The following is a 14283-nucleotide window of genomic DNA, read 5'->3' as shown; positions in this document are numbered from 1 at the left end:
TTGTTTTAATTTTATATCAATGTGTATCAATTAGGTTATGATTCATTTATATTGTGAAACAGTCAAGCGGATGAATATCACAAACCGAAAGTAGAATGTACAGGTGCTGGAAACAAAAGAAGCGGAACGAGTCGATTTGACAGACGCTAACTGAGTCATTATGTTCGTTTGAAACTCCGCCTACTTTCGGTCTGGTTATAGTTAATCTTAGCTTTGTCGTGTGCTTTAACGAATGACTGGGTTACTTCAGTTTACGATAGGTTTGGATAGAGGAAGCACGGAACTTTATATATGGGACATTGGAAACCATCGTGTCTTAGATAGATATATAACATGTGACAGTTATAATGGTTATTGTCATCGATTGATTCTGACCGACGAGTCCTCAGAAAGTGATATGTTACAGACATAAATGGATTTTTTTACTTGATTGTTAATCAATACGTTAGTGATATCAAAGAATTGAATGGTTTGGCAAAAGAATTGCGATGCCAGCACGAATGTGTGAAGCTGACTTGGACATGGGTTCTGAGGGTGGCTCTGGGGAGGGGCCGAAACCCATCCTCTACTCCCATCGCCACAACCTGAAGAGTCGATTCGAGCTGTTGAAAACGCTAGGCGAGGGGTCCTATGGGAAAGTGAAGCTGGCCAAGGAAAAGACGACGGGAGAGTTGGTAGGTGACAGCATCTTTATCAAATAGTATCATAATTTGTTCAAGTGACGGTGGAATCCCCATTACAAAGCAATAATTGCATATTGACGAAATAGCTTACTTTGCTGTATTGTCAGGTTATTCTGTGACAATCTGGAGTGACAGGCAGGGTTGTCTCTAAAAATTGAAGTAGAAGGGAGAAATAAAAAAGTAGAAGGGGATCTGGAGGTCTTCCTTATAGCTAGATTGTTTTTGAAGTGCAATAATAGCCGGGTAATCACGTCACTTTAGGCGGGGAAAATCCCCGCCTCCCGGGTCTTGGAGACAACCCTGGACAGGTTATCAGGTCCTCTTATTTTTTGATTTTTTTTTTACCAAAATCAGTCCTATTGTATTAATTATTAGGTGATGTCATAAGGTTTGCTATTGTTTAAATAGATCAATTAAAAATGCAGACATCCTTTTTCGAAGAAAAAGAAACGAATGACTTCCAACCTATTTGACGGAGATAATTTATTCACTTCGTGTACCCATTTATCAGAACGAATAAAAAAATTCTTTGTACACTGAATATATAGTAAAACAGGTAAATGTGATAACATAGAATGGTCTTGGAATAGATGGATCAGGTAGCGCTTATCAAAAAGAGTAAATGTTCCCTTTCTCAGAACTCTCTAGCCATACAGCCCGTGTCAGGAAGAAATTGAACCATTTCTCTTTCTGGAATATATTAAGGTCATTTATAATGTTGTTACCTTCGAGAGGAGAATGAACGAAGGGTTCTAATCTTGTCATGTTGTGCTTTTAAAAATTTCACAATGGTAGACATGATTTAGTGCCAAGAAAGTTTTAATAAATTGACTTCTCACTAATATGATTGATGGAATGCCCGAAATGTGAAATTGCCAAGCAAATTAATATATGGTATATAACTAAAATATTGGCAAACAGTCATTTAGAAAATTTTCAATTAATCCTTAAATTGATTTCAACCAACTGCCTGTTTTTCTTCCTTGGGAACTATTGGTAATTGCCACATAAACTTCAAGTCTTGGTTTCAATAAAATTATAGGGAGATTCAGTGTTTGCTTATAAAAAAAAAAGCTGAAATGACATAACTATTATCTTGGTTCATGATTTGATCCTTCTCAGAGTACAGCTGTATTGAAGAAATGATTGTTAAAATATTGCATAGCGAACATTCCAATTCCATTTGTGACTGTTCGCAAGCTGGGGTGCATGTCGATTGTCTATTGATTTTAAGCCAGACTGCAGAAAAGCATTGTGCTTTGCAGTTAATCAATTGAAGTCTTTGACCTTGTGCAAAGAAAAGACAAATATGACAGTAGAACAAATATTACAGTGCAATGTGTACTAGGTACTAGGATTTCAACAAGGGACTTTCAACTAACATTATAGCTGATACTGGTTTTTGACTTTTTTAAAAATTCAGATACAGATGTTGTGAATTCATAACTTCATAGAATACATACCAAATTGATATTAAAATCAGTTTATGATATAAATATTAATGACATTAAGCCTAGTGACTTGTATTTATTTCATCAGCCCTCTGATATGAACTTCAGTGAATAAAATTTTGATATGAGAGAATCATATATCAATAGGTTTAGAAGAAGGTTTTATATGAAAATTTGATGCATTTTCTAACTTCAATAGATTAAAATCAAAAATATTAAAAACGTAGTGAAATAATCGTGAAAGCTGATGTAATTTTTAGAAAAAATCTGTATTCCCAAGCAAAAGAACATTGGCTGTGTGTAATATTCATAAAAAATTGTAAAATGCCAAATTGATTGATTTACAGTAAAGAAAAAAATCTAAAACAATGAAAATGACATGCTTTAATTAGGACTTCACTCTTTTTTTATCAATTCTATTTTATATCTGACAGCTAGCTGTCAATCTACAGTGTTCAAGTCAAGGTATATGTGTCAAACGTTTATAACAGTTTAATTCAACACCATTAGACAAGGTGACAGAAATCTAAAGTGATAGCGAACGTACAAGAAGATCTTCTTAATTTAGAATCTTTTCTTTGTAATATGCAGGACCTTGCATCAGAGCTGTAAGGTCACTACAGAAATGATCAATGCACCATTGTGACAGATATATCCAAAGTGATTGCAAGCATACAAGATACCTTTTCCTAATTTAGAATCTTTTCTTTGTATTAATGTGTCTTGCATCAGAACTATAAAGTCCCTGCGGAAGTGATGCATCACTGCTGTAGAGGACTACCATAAGCCGATAAGCCATATGATAATTCGTGGTTTTGTTGTCTTTAACGACAATCAAGCAGTCACTCCGAGAGTAGAAGGCCGTGGTCATTTCTCGTCACCTGACAAGACGGCGATTGCTGACTGTTTATAGCTGTATATAATTATCATATTTGTCAGTTAGCAAGAAAAACTACACATCCCCACGTGTTTAACATAGTTTTGCCGTAATTTATACAAAGATTAAGACATTGATCTTTCCCTGTGTATGACATATAAGTAATGGTCGTGAACTTTGATAGGCTTGTACACTTCTTATGATATTACATATTAAGATATATTATTTATGATATTTCATGATTTATACATTTGACGAAAATTTTAATTGTGTTTTTGAAAGGTGACCAGACCTTTTCTTTGGGAGGCGATATTGAGATTGTCGCAAGTCATATGTTGAAATTTTTCGGAGATCTTTAGTAAAAGAAATTAGAGTACATTTATGTACTAAGAAAGTTCACAACAAATATTTCCCTGTTACAGCTTATCTGTAGAGTAATAGAAGTATACTTGACAAGGGACATTGCCAGATGTTTATTACAACACTTGCGATATTTAAGTGGATCAATTGTGTTTTGTGATAACCCTCCATTAGCTGTTTATTGATTTCAGCAGATATTATTTCTCCTCAAGTGAAGGATGTTACAAACGATCCATGGATTGTAAATTCCTTAGACAATGCTTACAATAGACCTATAAATTGCAGCCATTTATTACCGGCTGCCGTAATATATACATGAACCCAGATAAAAAGCAATTTAAAAAGCCGAAACTGGTAAACACTGCTTGTTTTGGGAGGAGGGATATGAGCAATATGTTACCTCTTTATAGGATGTCAATAATTTGTTGTTTAATGTGTTATTAGACTAGGAAGTTGTTATCAGTAGAAATATTTATTGATCGGAATTTATACTCTTGAGTCAAATCTGAGCATGTTTCGATTTGCACAAAATGTTTGTTTGAGTCAGTCATGCATATGCTTGTGTGCATGTTGATCAAAAGTGAGCCCCATGGAAACTCTAATCACAAGAAAAAATCAGTGTCTCTCTCAGTTCCCCATACTTTTTCAAAGATAACATTCAACTCTCAATTAATATAATATTGATTTTAAATTGAATCTATTTTTGGGGGGTACAATCTCAATGTGATCTTGTATGGTGTTTATTTTTTTGTATTCGGGTGAAAACAATTGCCGATTTAGGTGATATGGGAACTAGAATAAAATGACCAGAGAGTGTTATAATTAGCCACAGAGAACAAGATCGTGGGCCGATTATGAGTATTTAGGGTTTTTGTTTTCGAGAAATCGGATATTAGTGCAGTTATAAAAAATGTCTCGGGGTCATAGAAGAAGAAACAAAGTCTGAAGGTTCCTTACGACTATTGACCATGGAAATGAGTGATATGATATTGTATTAATATGTTCAGTGCAGGCAGGGAGGTCATGAAGTTGGTACAAAATTTTGAGAGGAATCATGTTTTCTCATGTCTTGAGCTAGTAAGCTTGTAAGAAGGAAAAACCAGTGTGGTTGCTCACGACAATTAACATTCTGATATTATTTGAGCGTGTATGTTTTTGCTGTAAGAATAATATTAGATCCATATTTTGCCCTTTTGTGGGCTTCTGTTCTGAGTGACCCCTTGTATGTAGACTGCAGGGCTGTGATGGGATCCAGCTTAAAACTTAAAAACACAAGCGTCAAAGTACTGTCTGACCAGCTGAAATCCCTCTGTCACAATAATTAAGTCCCCAGGATTTTAACCGAGTGACCCGGTAGCTTTCGTAAAAGACATAAAAATCTTTATATTCCTCCCATCGTAATTATCATCAAGGGGTTTTGTATTTTTATGTATTACATCATTTTATCTTTAAAGTGACCTTTTAACGGAAATAAAATTAAAAAAAAGATACTTTTAGTTTTTTTTATGTGCGAGTTGATGACGGATCAATATTATCTAACCAAGTGTGAAATCCAAATTGTGGCAGGGTCATCCACAGTACAAGCACTGTCCCATGGTCACTGATATTATCCTTAGATTGTAGAAGTTTAATTCCTGTGGTTATATAAAGTGGCATTGCATTGAAAGAGTGGATTAATCAGCTTAGACAGTTTTTGTTTTTTTTATCCTTTGTCTATAACAACTTCTCTCTATAAGCCTTTGTCTATAACAACTTCTCTCTATAAGCCTTTGTCTATAACAACTTCTCTCTATAAGCCTATCAGCTGTAGTGCCTCAGAGGAGAATGATTTTGCAGAAATACCTCATTTGTGAAAAATTTGTGGTCAATACATTAACCACAAACTTTAAAGGCTATCAATTAAATCACTAAAATTTGTTTATTACCTATATCTGTACGTACATGCTTAAAGTTTCTATATATTTTTGATAGAATAGCTTTACTTTACAAAACAGGTATATGATAGAATATCAGAATTGTTTTGGATTTTATAGGGTAAAAGAAAATTATGAATTTAATGTTGTAAGCCCTTGCTATTTTTTTTTCTTTTCCAAAGAGGGGGGAAAAGTGGGGAGGGCATTAACACTCTTTCACTGGATAAAATCTGACAAGCTATTTGTGGTATAACTCTGTATAAACATTTCATTAAAGAGCACAGTTGTTTCTTTGTGTGAAGTTTTTGGCACCTTGACTGCTTTTCTGAGGGCATGGCTTTTTTAAAAAGAATCTCCTTGGTTCATCCATCTATGATGTAATGATGTCCGGGTCTAATTGTGTTTATGTAAGCTCCTTATGTAGTACAAATAAAAATGTTAATTTGGTCATTCTGTTGGTATCGCTCTAAAATAGAGAGAGAGAGAGAGAGAGAGAGAGAGAGAGAGAGAGAGAGAGAGAGAGAGAGAGAGAGAGAGAGGATTTGAAAAAAATTAATTCAAATGAGAGAGAGAGAGAGAGCTCTAAGGTAATGAAAGAGTAAAATTTTGAAAGCTAAAAAAAATATATACTTAGGCTAAAAGAGAGAAAAACAAAGAGAGGGGGAGAGAGAAATACAATTTTAGCCCTTTCAGCCTTAGAAATCCCTCATACACTTCTTTTTGTGTAGATCGAGGCAATGAACAAATCTTATTTGATTCAATAAAGAACAGGATGAAGGTCTATTGCATGCAAATTGCAATGATTCACTTGGCAACACAAGTTTGTGTAATGTTTAAATAACATCGTTTAAAGCCCTCACATGACAAAGTGCATAGAGAAAGAAATTAAAATCACTAAATCATGTTCAAAGGGAAAAAAGGAAAGATATGGAGTCTCGCAGCAAAATTTAAATATTTCTGTGTCCAAAACCGACAGTCCATGTATTTCCTTCTCTTATTTTTTTCCTTCAATCTGATTTCTTTGAAACTTGATAAATGAGTCGCTATGTATGTTAACCCTTTAGGAGTTAAAAAAAACACAGGAAATATGTTCTATGGTAACAGAATCATTAATAATAGGACTCTAACTGCCTCTTCCTGGCCTTGGGGGTAAGATTTAGGATTCCAAAGGTGGTAGTAGGCGGAAACCAAGTCCCTTTTTTGTTCTCTTTGATTTTTGAGGGGAGATAGCGATCTGCTCTGGCCATTAATATTTGCGGTTTTTCGTTTCGTGGTCCATGTTTTGAGATAGTCTATGTCCCCATGACACGATTCATCAGGTCTTTTAAACCTGAAGGTGTTAAAATGTCTGCGACATTAGTAATACACATTAAATTAAATTACAAGACCCAGCTGTAATTAGATTTTTTTTTTTTTAAATAATAACATTCACATCTTGGAAGTGTTGTTAATGATAATTAGTCATACAGGTAATTGGAAACAAAGGCATAGTAGAGCTATTGACGTAATCTTTTTAGCCGTAGAAACAAAAAAAAAATCCAAACTTAAAACAAAAACCTGGTGTCAGTCGATACATTTATAAACACTAAGGCTTTATGTACATGCTTGTGTTTTTGGGTTTAGCATGTTTAGATCTTTGTTAGGGTTGGCTTGTTATGAATAATGTTTGGTAGCAAGGTCTGTTTCATCGTTCCATGTAATGATGACACAAAGAGTTTGAAAATGATTCTTTCTTACAACAATAAAAGTATATATTAACACAGACATCTCAGCGATTGGTGTGGAGATAAAATTCTTATGATAATAAAAATTCTTGAACATTTAAAATCAAGGTCGGGATTTTTGTCTCTCTGTTTATAAACAATCAGATCTATCCTTATCAAAGTCTTTTTTTTGTATTACGAACCGAATACAGATTGCAGATATATATATCTTCGTAAAAAAGCAAAAAGTATAATATTTTTTATGCAGAACAAATGTCTTTGTAAAAAAAAAAAAAGATCTCCTTGTTATTTTGAAATTCCCACAAGATTTAATATCATGCAGCTAAACAAAACACCTTAATTTGTATGATTGATATATATTAAATATGTCTAAATGTTAAAGATAAATCATTAATATATAAATATGTCTAGATGTTAAATATGAAGTTTTAAATGTGATGTCATTCTTTGTACCGGTAAATCCATGATGATCTTCGGGTTTAAGGTTTTTGGTAGTTGATAATAATCTATATGCATGTCTTGTCTTTATCTTTGAGTACATTCCAAGATCTGACCTTGATTAAAAAGTAATATACCACAATTGACTGTAGATATTTTTTTTTTTGACTCACGTGTGATCTGAGATAGCATATAGTAAAGAATGGGCCCACTAAATGTTTGTTTTAGAAATTGTGTGTTAGTAGAATCTTTTTGAAGTTGTCGCAGGTATCAAATTCCTGTGGTTAAAAGTCATACATTTCAGATCATTTAAATGCTTTGATTTATGATTTGGCCATCAGAATGAAATGTGGTATTGGTTTTTCAATAATCTATTTTCGATTTGGTATGTTTGGGTAGGCGGATGACATATTTGCAATACTTTAGCTGATATGCATATCTTGAAATGTGAGATAACCGAGATGTCTGACCACTTTTAGATACATTGTACTAGTATATCAGCTGTAATGTTTTCATTTTTGGTAGATAATGATGATGATGATGATGATGATGATGATGATGATGATGATGATGATGATGATGATGATGATGATGATTAAAGTTTTAAATTCCCTAAAGAAACATAAAATGCGCAAAATATCCATCCTGTACTTTATTCTAGGAAGTCCATAACCAGATTATGATAATCCAATACATTGGATGTCAAGTACATGGTACAAGTCTGACTCATTGTGTATATATAGTCAAAGACAGCTGATTTGTGTATATGTAGTCTCAATTTATATCTTAATCTATTGTCTTCTTTCTGTGGCTTACAGCTCATTATGATTCAGTTCATGGTTATCAGGAGATTGATTTATGATAGATAGGTGATGATCAAGTATGAAACGTCAATCCAAACACAGTTATAATAGGGATAGAATTTCCAACTCTCTTTTCTTAATGTTTTAAATTGGTGAATATGCGAATGTTGCTTATAACCAGCTTGGAGAAGGTCTGCATGGTTGTCTAAATTTAGCTTTTAAGGTTCTTGATTTTGTTTTTCCTTGCATCAGACAAAATCTCGCTTGTTGTTGAGACAGCAGGCTGTTTGTTGAGCAGACGTCAGATCAGCAATGGGTCAAACTGTGGACAGGTTCCTTTGGAGAAAATCAAAGGACCGTCATGTTTGCTTGGGAGTTGTTGAAAGAGATTAAAGTGACAAACTCGACCTTCAAAAGCAGCGAGCAGCCACCAGAAGACACATGTCAGACTGTGAAGGGTATACATGTACAAATAGGTTACAAATTGGAATCAATTAGAGCTACCACTGCAGGGGTCAATTTTAGTAAATACTCGACCGACCACAGAGAATTTATCTGCACGTGGTGCGATACCCAGCAGAAGGCAGTTCAAATTCTGAAATTACCTTCATATCCAGGTGTGAAAAAATTATTTGTTTGTAAATTAAAGGGTCCGAATTTCTTAGCTGCGGCGTGAGTTATTGGTCAGCGAAGGTTTCACTGTTGACTTTTTGATAATGAGATTACCGGTCAATTACACTGGGACCCCCTGAGGTCCAGAGTATGGAGTGATAAAACAAAATTGCATACATTCCTTTCCCCTGTTGCTGTCATAAGCTGTGCTAGTTACTTTTCAAAGTTCAAAGAAAGTAACAAGCATAAAATTTGTTAATAAAAATCTCCAATCTTAACCCCTCTGACCAATTTTAAGTCTTTTCAATATCTGTTTGATTATTGAAGCAGAGGAGCTGCTTAAAGGTTTCCTTTCTCTAAATAATTCAGACTTTTTAAAAATTTAAATGTTCCTGCTTTTTTTTTGCAGGTGGCAATTAAGTACATCAAAAAGCTGAAGATTAACGATGAAACAGAAATCAACCGAATCCGAAGAGAAATCAAAATCATGTCCAAACTGAACCATCCCAACATCATCAATGTCCGTGAAGGTGAGGTCATGACCCCAGGGGTCATAATAATTATGATGTCACAGACATACATGTAAGGATATATATCATGCATTTCAGTACAAATATTGCATTGCAAAAATATTGCATGCAATATTGATGTACAGTGTTCTTGATTTTCATATATATCTGTCTAGATATTTTGGGGGTTGTTTTAAAGAAATTGCTGATACATGTAAATTTTATAAGTTGACACGCAACTCTGAAGTTTGGGCCTATTCAAACATACTGTGCTAAGCAATTACTTGGCTACATGTAGCATGTGATATAGACATATATACTATATAATCAAAGGGTCTGGAATGCTTGGAATTAGAGGCCAATGATTTTCATAATGTATGCTGATAGTTTATTAAAGAACTTTAATGCATGCAATTTTTCAATTGGATGAAAAATGATTCGTTCAATTAAAAGACGCATATAGTTCCTGGGCATTATATTTCCATGTTTGGACATAATGGCTGACAGTTTAAATTGCCATGCATCAAAGTCTTTTCAGTGCTTATCAGATTTATGGTATGACAATATGTAATAAAGCCCCTTTATGTCGAAGAGGAGGAGTTGATTTGGCTCGTATGGGTTTAAATGAGAAGTTTCCGATTTCACAGACACGATTTTGATATTATTGATAAAAATGATGGAAAGCTTTCACTTGGGAAATTTAAGCAGCCTGTTTAAAAAATAGAGAAGAGTGATGGCAGGAATTTATTTCCTTTTAAAAAATTTTAATTCTAAATTTTATCAACAGCTTCTAGAAAAAAAAAAAATTGCTCCGTAATAGCAGACTATTGATGAACGTCGGTAAAGTACAGAGAATTACAATAAGATCAGACTACCATTCCTACTACAAAATTTATTGATGCAATGTATGTCACTATAAAATCGTATCTGTCTGCATTCCTGCATCTCATTACTTCATGAAGTCATGCACAAAGACCAAGGAAATTCCGCCTTGCGTAGTGATTAAAATTAGCCGTGATGATATCACTTGTTTATTGCCTTCGGCCACAAAGCGTCGGAACTCTATGCGGTTCTTTTTCTGGGTTTTTCCCTCTGGCGTCGGGAGTTGTGGACTTACGCTAGACGTCAGTCTATAGTTGACTACACTACCTGTGGTTTAATCCTCGTTAATTATGAAAAATTAATCCACAATGATTAAATGAGGCAGTAGCAAGTTGATTACAAAGTTAATCGTGCTAGATCAATCTGCGCTTATTATGAGGTGAATGCTGCAATCAATCTTGGAATGATCACGAACTTAAAAAAAAGATTTTAATTGTTTCAAGTTTTTATGATTTATTTGTAAAAGAGACCACACAAATATATAATACATCATCCTTATACACTAAAAGTTCGATTTAAAAAGTTTTTAACCTAAAATGTTGATCAAGGACAATCTATTTGTCTGTCTAAAACCGTCATGACTTTGGTTGGTGAAACTTTTCAATCAATTTTAATTGCCAGGTATTGGATTACTACCAAGTCAATTGTTTTGCTGAAATTGGGATGATGATTAATATGGGTTAAATATGTTCCAAACATCACATAGCCCCTGCAGGAAATCGCATATATTAATATCATAATAGCAGAATTATGCTAAGGAAATCAATAGTTCTAGAATAACCACTTAATTCAGGATCAAGTGGATGTTTTAACAATTCTTTTGTGATGAAGATATACCCATAAAACGGCACTTCAACAAAGGATTTTCGACCTGCAACATGTATAGTTCAGTATCTTTCTGTGTAATGTTAGAGAAATTAGACCTTAGATTTCAGTTTACTAGCTTTAGTTAGTATTACAGATGATTTATGGCCAACAAATTACGATTGTTTAATTTGTCAACTTATGAAGATATAGTTGGAAAGTGGCATTTTAAAGAGGGCTTTCAGACTTGCAACATTTATAATAATAATATAAGTATTTGTGTAGGTAACATTGGAATAGTTAGACGCATTTCAGTTTAAATACTTAAGCTTAATATTACAGATGATTTTTAGCTCACCGAGACGAAGTCAAGGAGAGCTTATGCTATACCCTCGGCGTCGGCGTCGGCGGTGGCGTCGGCGTCGGCGTCCGGACCTGGTTAAAGTTTTTGTTGCAGGTCCTGTATCTAAGCTATTATTTGTCCTATCGTCACCAAACTTGCATGGATGATGCATCTGGACCTACTTATGGACTTGAAAGACTTGGATGCTGAATCTGGGTCCTAAATTTCAGATGCTGGAGGAGGTTAAGGTTGTTGGACCAGGTTAAAGTTTTTGTTGCAGGTGCCCTTTGATAGCAATATCTTAGTTACTGCTGGTCCGTACTTCACCAAACTTGCATGGATGGTGTGCCTTATGATACTGATGCACCAGACAGGCTTGAGTGCTGAATCTGAGCTATAGGTTTCGGATGCTGGAGGAGGTTAAGCTTTTTGGAGCAGGTTAAAGTTTTTGTTGCGGGTGCCCATTGATAGCAATATCTAAGTTACTACTGGTCCTTACTTCACCAAACTTGTATGGATGATGTGTCTTATGATACTGATGCACCTGACAAGCTTGAATGCTGAATCTGAGCAATAAGTTTCGGATGCTGGAAGAGGTTAAGGTTTTTAGAGCTGGTTAAAGTTTTTGTTGCAGGTGCCCTCTGATGATTATATCTTAGTTACTACTGGTCCTAACTTCACCAAACTTGTATGGATGGTGCGTCTTATGATACTGATGCACCTGACAAGCTTGAATGCTGAATCTGAGCAATAGATTTCGGATGCTGGAGGAGGTTAAGGTTTTAAGAGCTGGTTAAATAAAGTTTGTGAAACAGGTGCCCTCTGATGATGATATCTTAGTTATTACTTGTCCTTACTTCACCAGACTTCCATGGATGGTGTGTCTTATGATACTGATGCACCTGACAGGCTTGAATGCTGAGTCTGGTTTCGGATGCTGGATAAAGTTAAGTTTTTAGGAACAGGTCACATGTTTAATAGATGATAGTACTATTTCAAACTTGCATAGTTGATTTAACTGTAATATGAATGAATCGCAGAGGTAGCTTCAGATGCAGAGCTTGATCTCCATTATCAAGGATGCTAAAAAATAAATCTTAGTTATTACAGGTCCTAACTTCACCAAACTTAAATGGATGGTGTGTCTTATGATACAGATGCACCTGACAGGCATGGATGCTGAATCTGAGCCATAGGTTGCGGATGCTGGAGGAAGTTAAGGTTTTAATTGCTAGTGCCCTCTGATGATGATATCTTAGTTATTACTGGTCCAAACTTCACCAAACTTGCATGGATGATGCGTCTTATGATACCAATGCACCTGATGGGCTTGAATGCTGAATCTGAGCCATAGGTTTCGGATGCTGGATGAGGTTTAGTTTTTTGGAACAGGTCACATGTTTTATAGATGATAGCTTGCATAGTTGATTTAACTTTATTATAAATTAAATGCAGAGGTTGCTTCAGATGCAGAGCCTGATCTCCATTATCAAGGATGCTAAAGAAATCTCCTACCTCACTCAAACCAGCTCGATAGATAGATGTGTTTGTTGATAAATGATATAACATGATTCCTATGATATAGTATTGTATGATATGAAACAATATTGTTTGATATGATACAATATGATATCTTATGTTATATTATAAAAAGTTATACGATAAGATATGATATTGTATCAATTTTTTTTATATTTTATATGATATTGTATCATGATATTGTTATGTATAGTATTGTATATTATGATACAATATTGTAATATTATATTGTATTTTTAATTTATTATTTTATCACATGATACAATTACATAAGATATTGCAAAATATTATATTGTATCCTATGATACAATATTGTATATTCTATAATATTGTATCATACAATATTGTATAATATGATATTGGTTTCAGTAATATAGAATTATATCACATGAAATTGTATAATATATATTGTAATATTATATAATATTGTATCATACGATATTGTATGATATGATATTGGTTTATATGATATATTATCATATCACATGAAATTGTATTATATGATATTATAATATATATTATTGTGTCATATGATACAATATGTATAATATAATAATGTATTTTATAATATTTTACTTTATCACATAATATTGTATCATTTGATAAGATACAATGTTGGAATCAAATTATATTGTATTATATGATATAAATATCATATAGTGTATCAAATATGTTTCAGTGTCATTTAATACAATATCATACTATATTATACAATATAATATCATGTTTCAATGTTATTTTGTATTATGTAATATGATATTGTAATATAATACTATATTGTTTTATATTTTATGATATTGTATTATGTGATCAAATACAATAAGGTATAACACAATACAATGTCATATCATATGTTACAATATCATATCTCATTATTGTTTATTACGGTATTTTATTGTATTATATGATATATATTATAAATATGACATGATGCAATATTTCATTTTATATCATTGTATTGATTAACATATGAACATATGATTATCATAAAAAATTTTATCAGATGATATACGTTATTTTGTCAAAACAGAATCCATGAATATCCAAGATCATAAAGTATGATTTTCATATAAAATGATAAAGGTGGTCTTATAAAGGTGATGTCTCATAAGGGTGATGCTCCGTCTCGGTGAGCTTAGTAATCTATGATTACCTATGTTTTTAACATGGAACAAGTTACAATTTTATTGTTTAATTTGTAAACTTATGGTAGTGCATGTAATTCAGACAAAGCAGTAAAAGACATTTCAGACAGGGAAAAGTTTTCTAGGTGAATTTGAAATGTTATTATGAATCATTGTTCGACCCAGATGAACTTTGTGAATCCACTCCGAAATTATGTTAA

General features: G+C 33.5%; 1 protein-coding gene across 1 annotated transcript in view; it reads left to right on the top strand.

Annotated features, from left to right (window-relative positions):
* The first annotated feature begins 101 nt into the window (after positions 1–101).
* The window catches only part of LOC128157678 (NUAK family SNF1-like kinase 1), a 29251-nt gene continuing 15069 nt past the window's right edge, over positions 102–14283 (top strand). The window contains exons 1-2 of the mRNA XM_052820274.1: positions 102–674; positions 9271–9391. Of these exons, the coding sequence (XP_052676234.1) occupies positions 489–674; positions 9271–9391 (307 nt within the window). The 5' untranslated portion in view covers positions 102–488. The remainder of the gene's footprint in view (positions 675–9270; positions 9392–14283) is intronic.

Source organism: Crassostrea angulata, chromosome 8 (genome assembly GCF_025612915.1).
Source record: "Crassostrea angulata isolate pt1a10 chromosome 8, ASM2561291v2, whole genome shotgun sequence".
NCBI lineage: Eukaryota > Metazoa > Mollusca > Bivalvia > Ostreida > Ostreidae > Magallana > Magallana angulata.
Note: the sequence above shows the minus strand (reverse complement) of the source record. Positions and strands in the feature narration are given on the sequence as shown.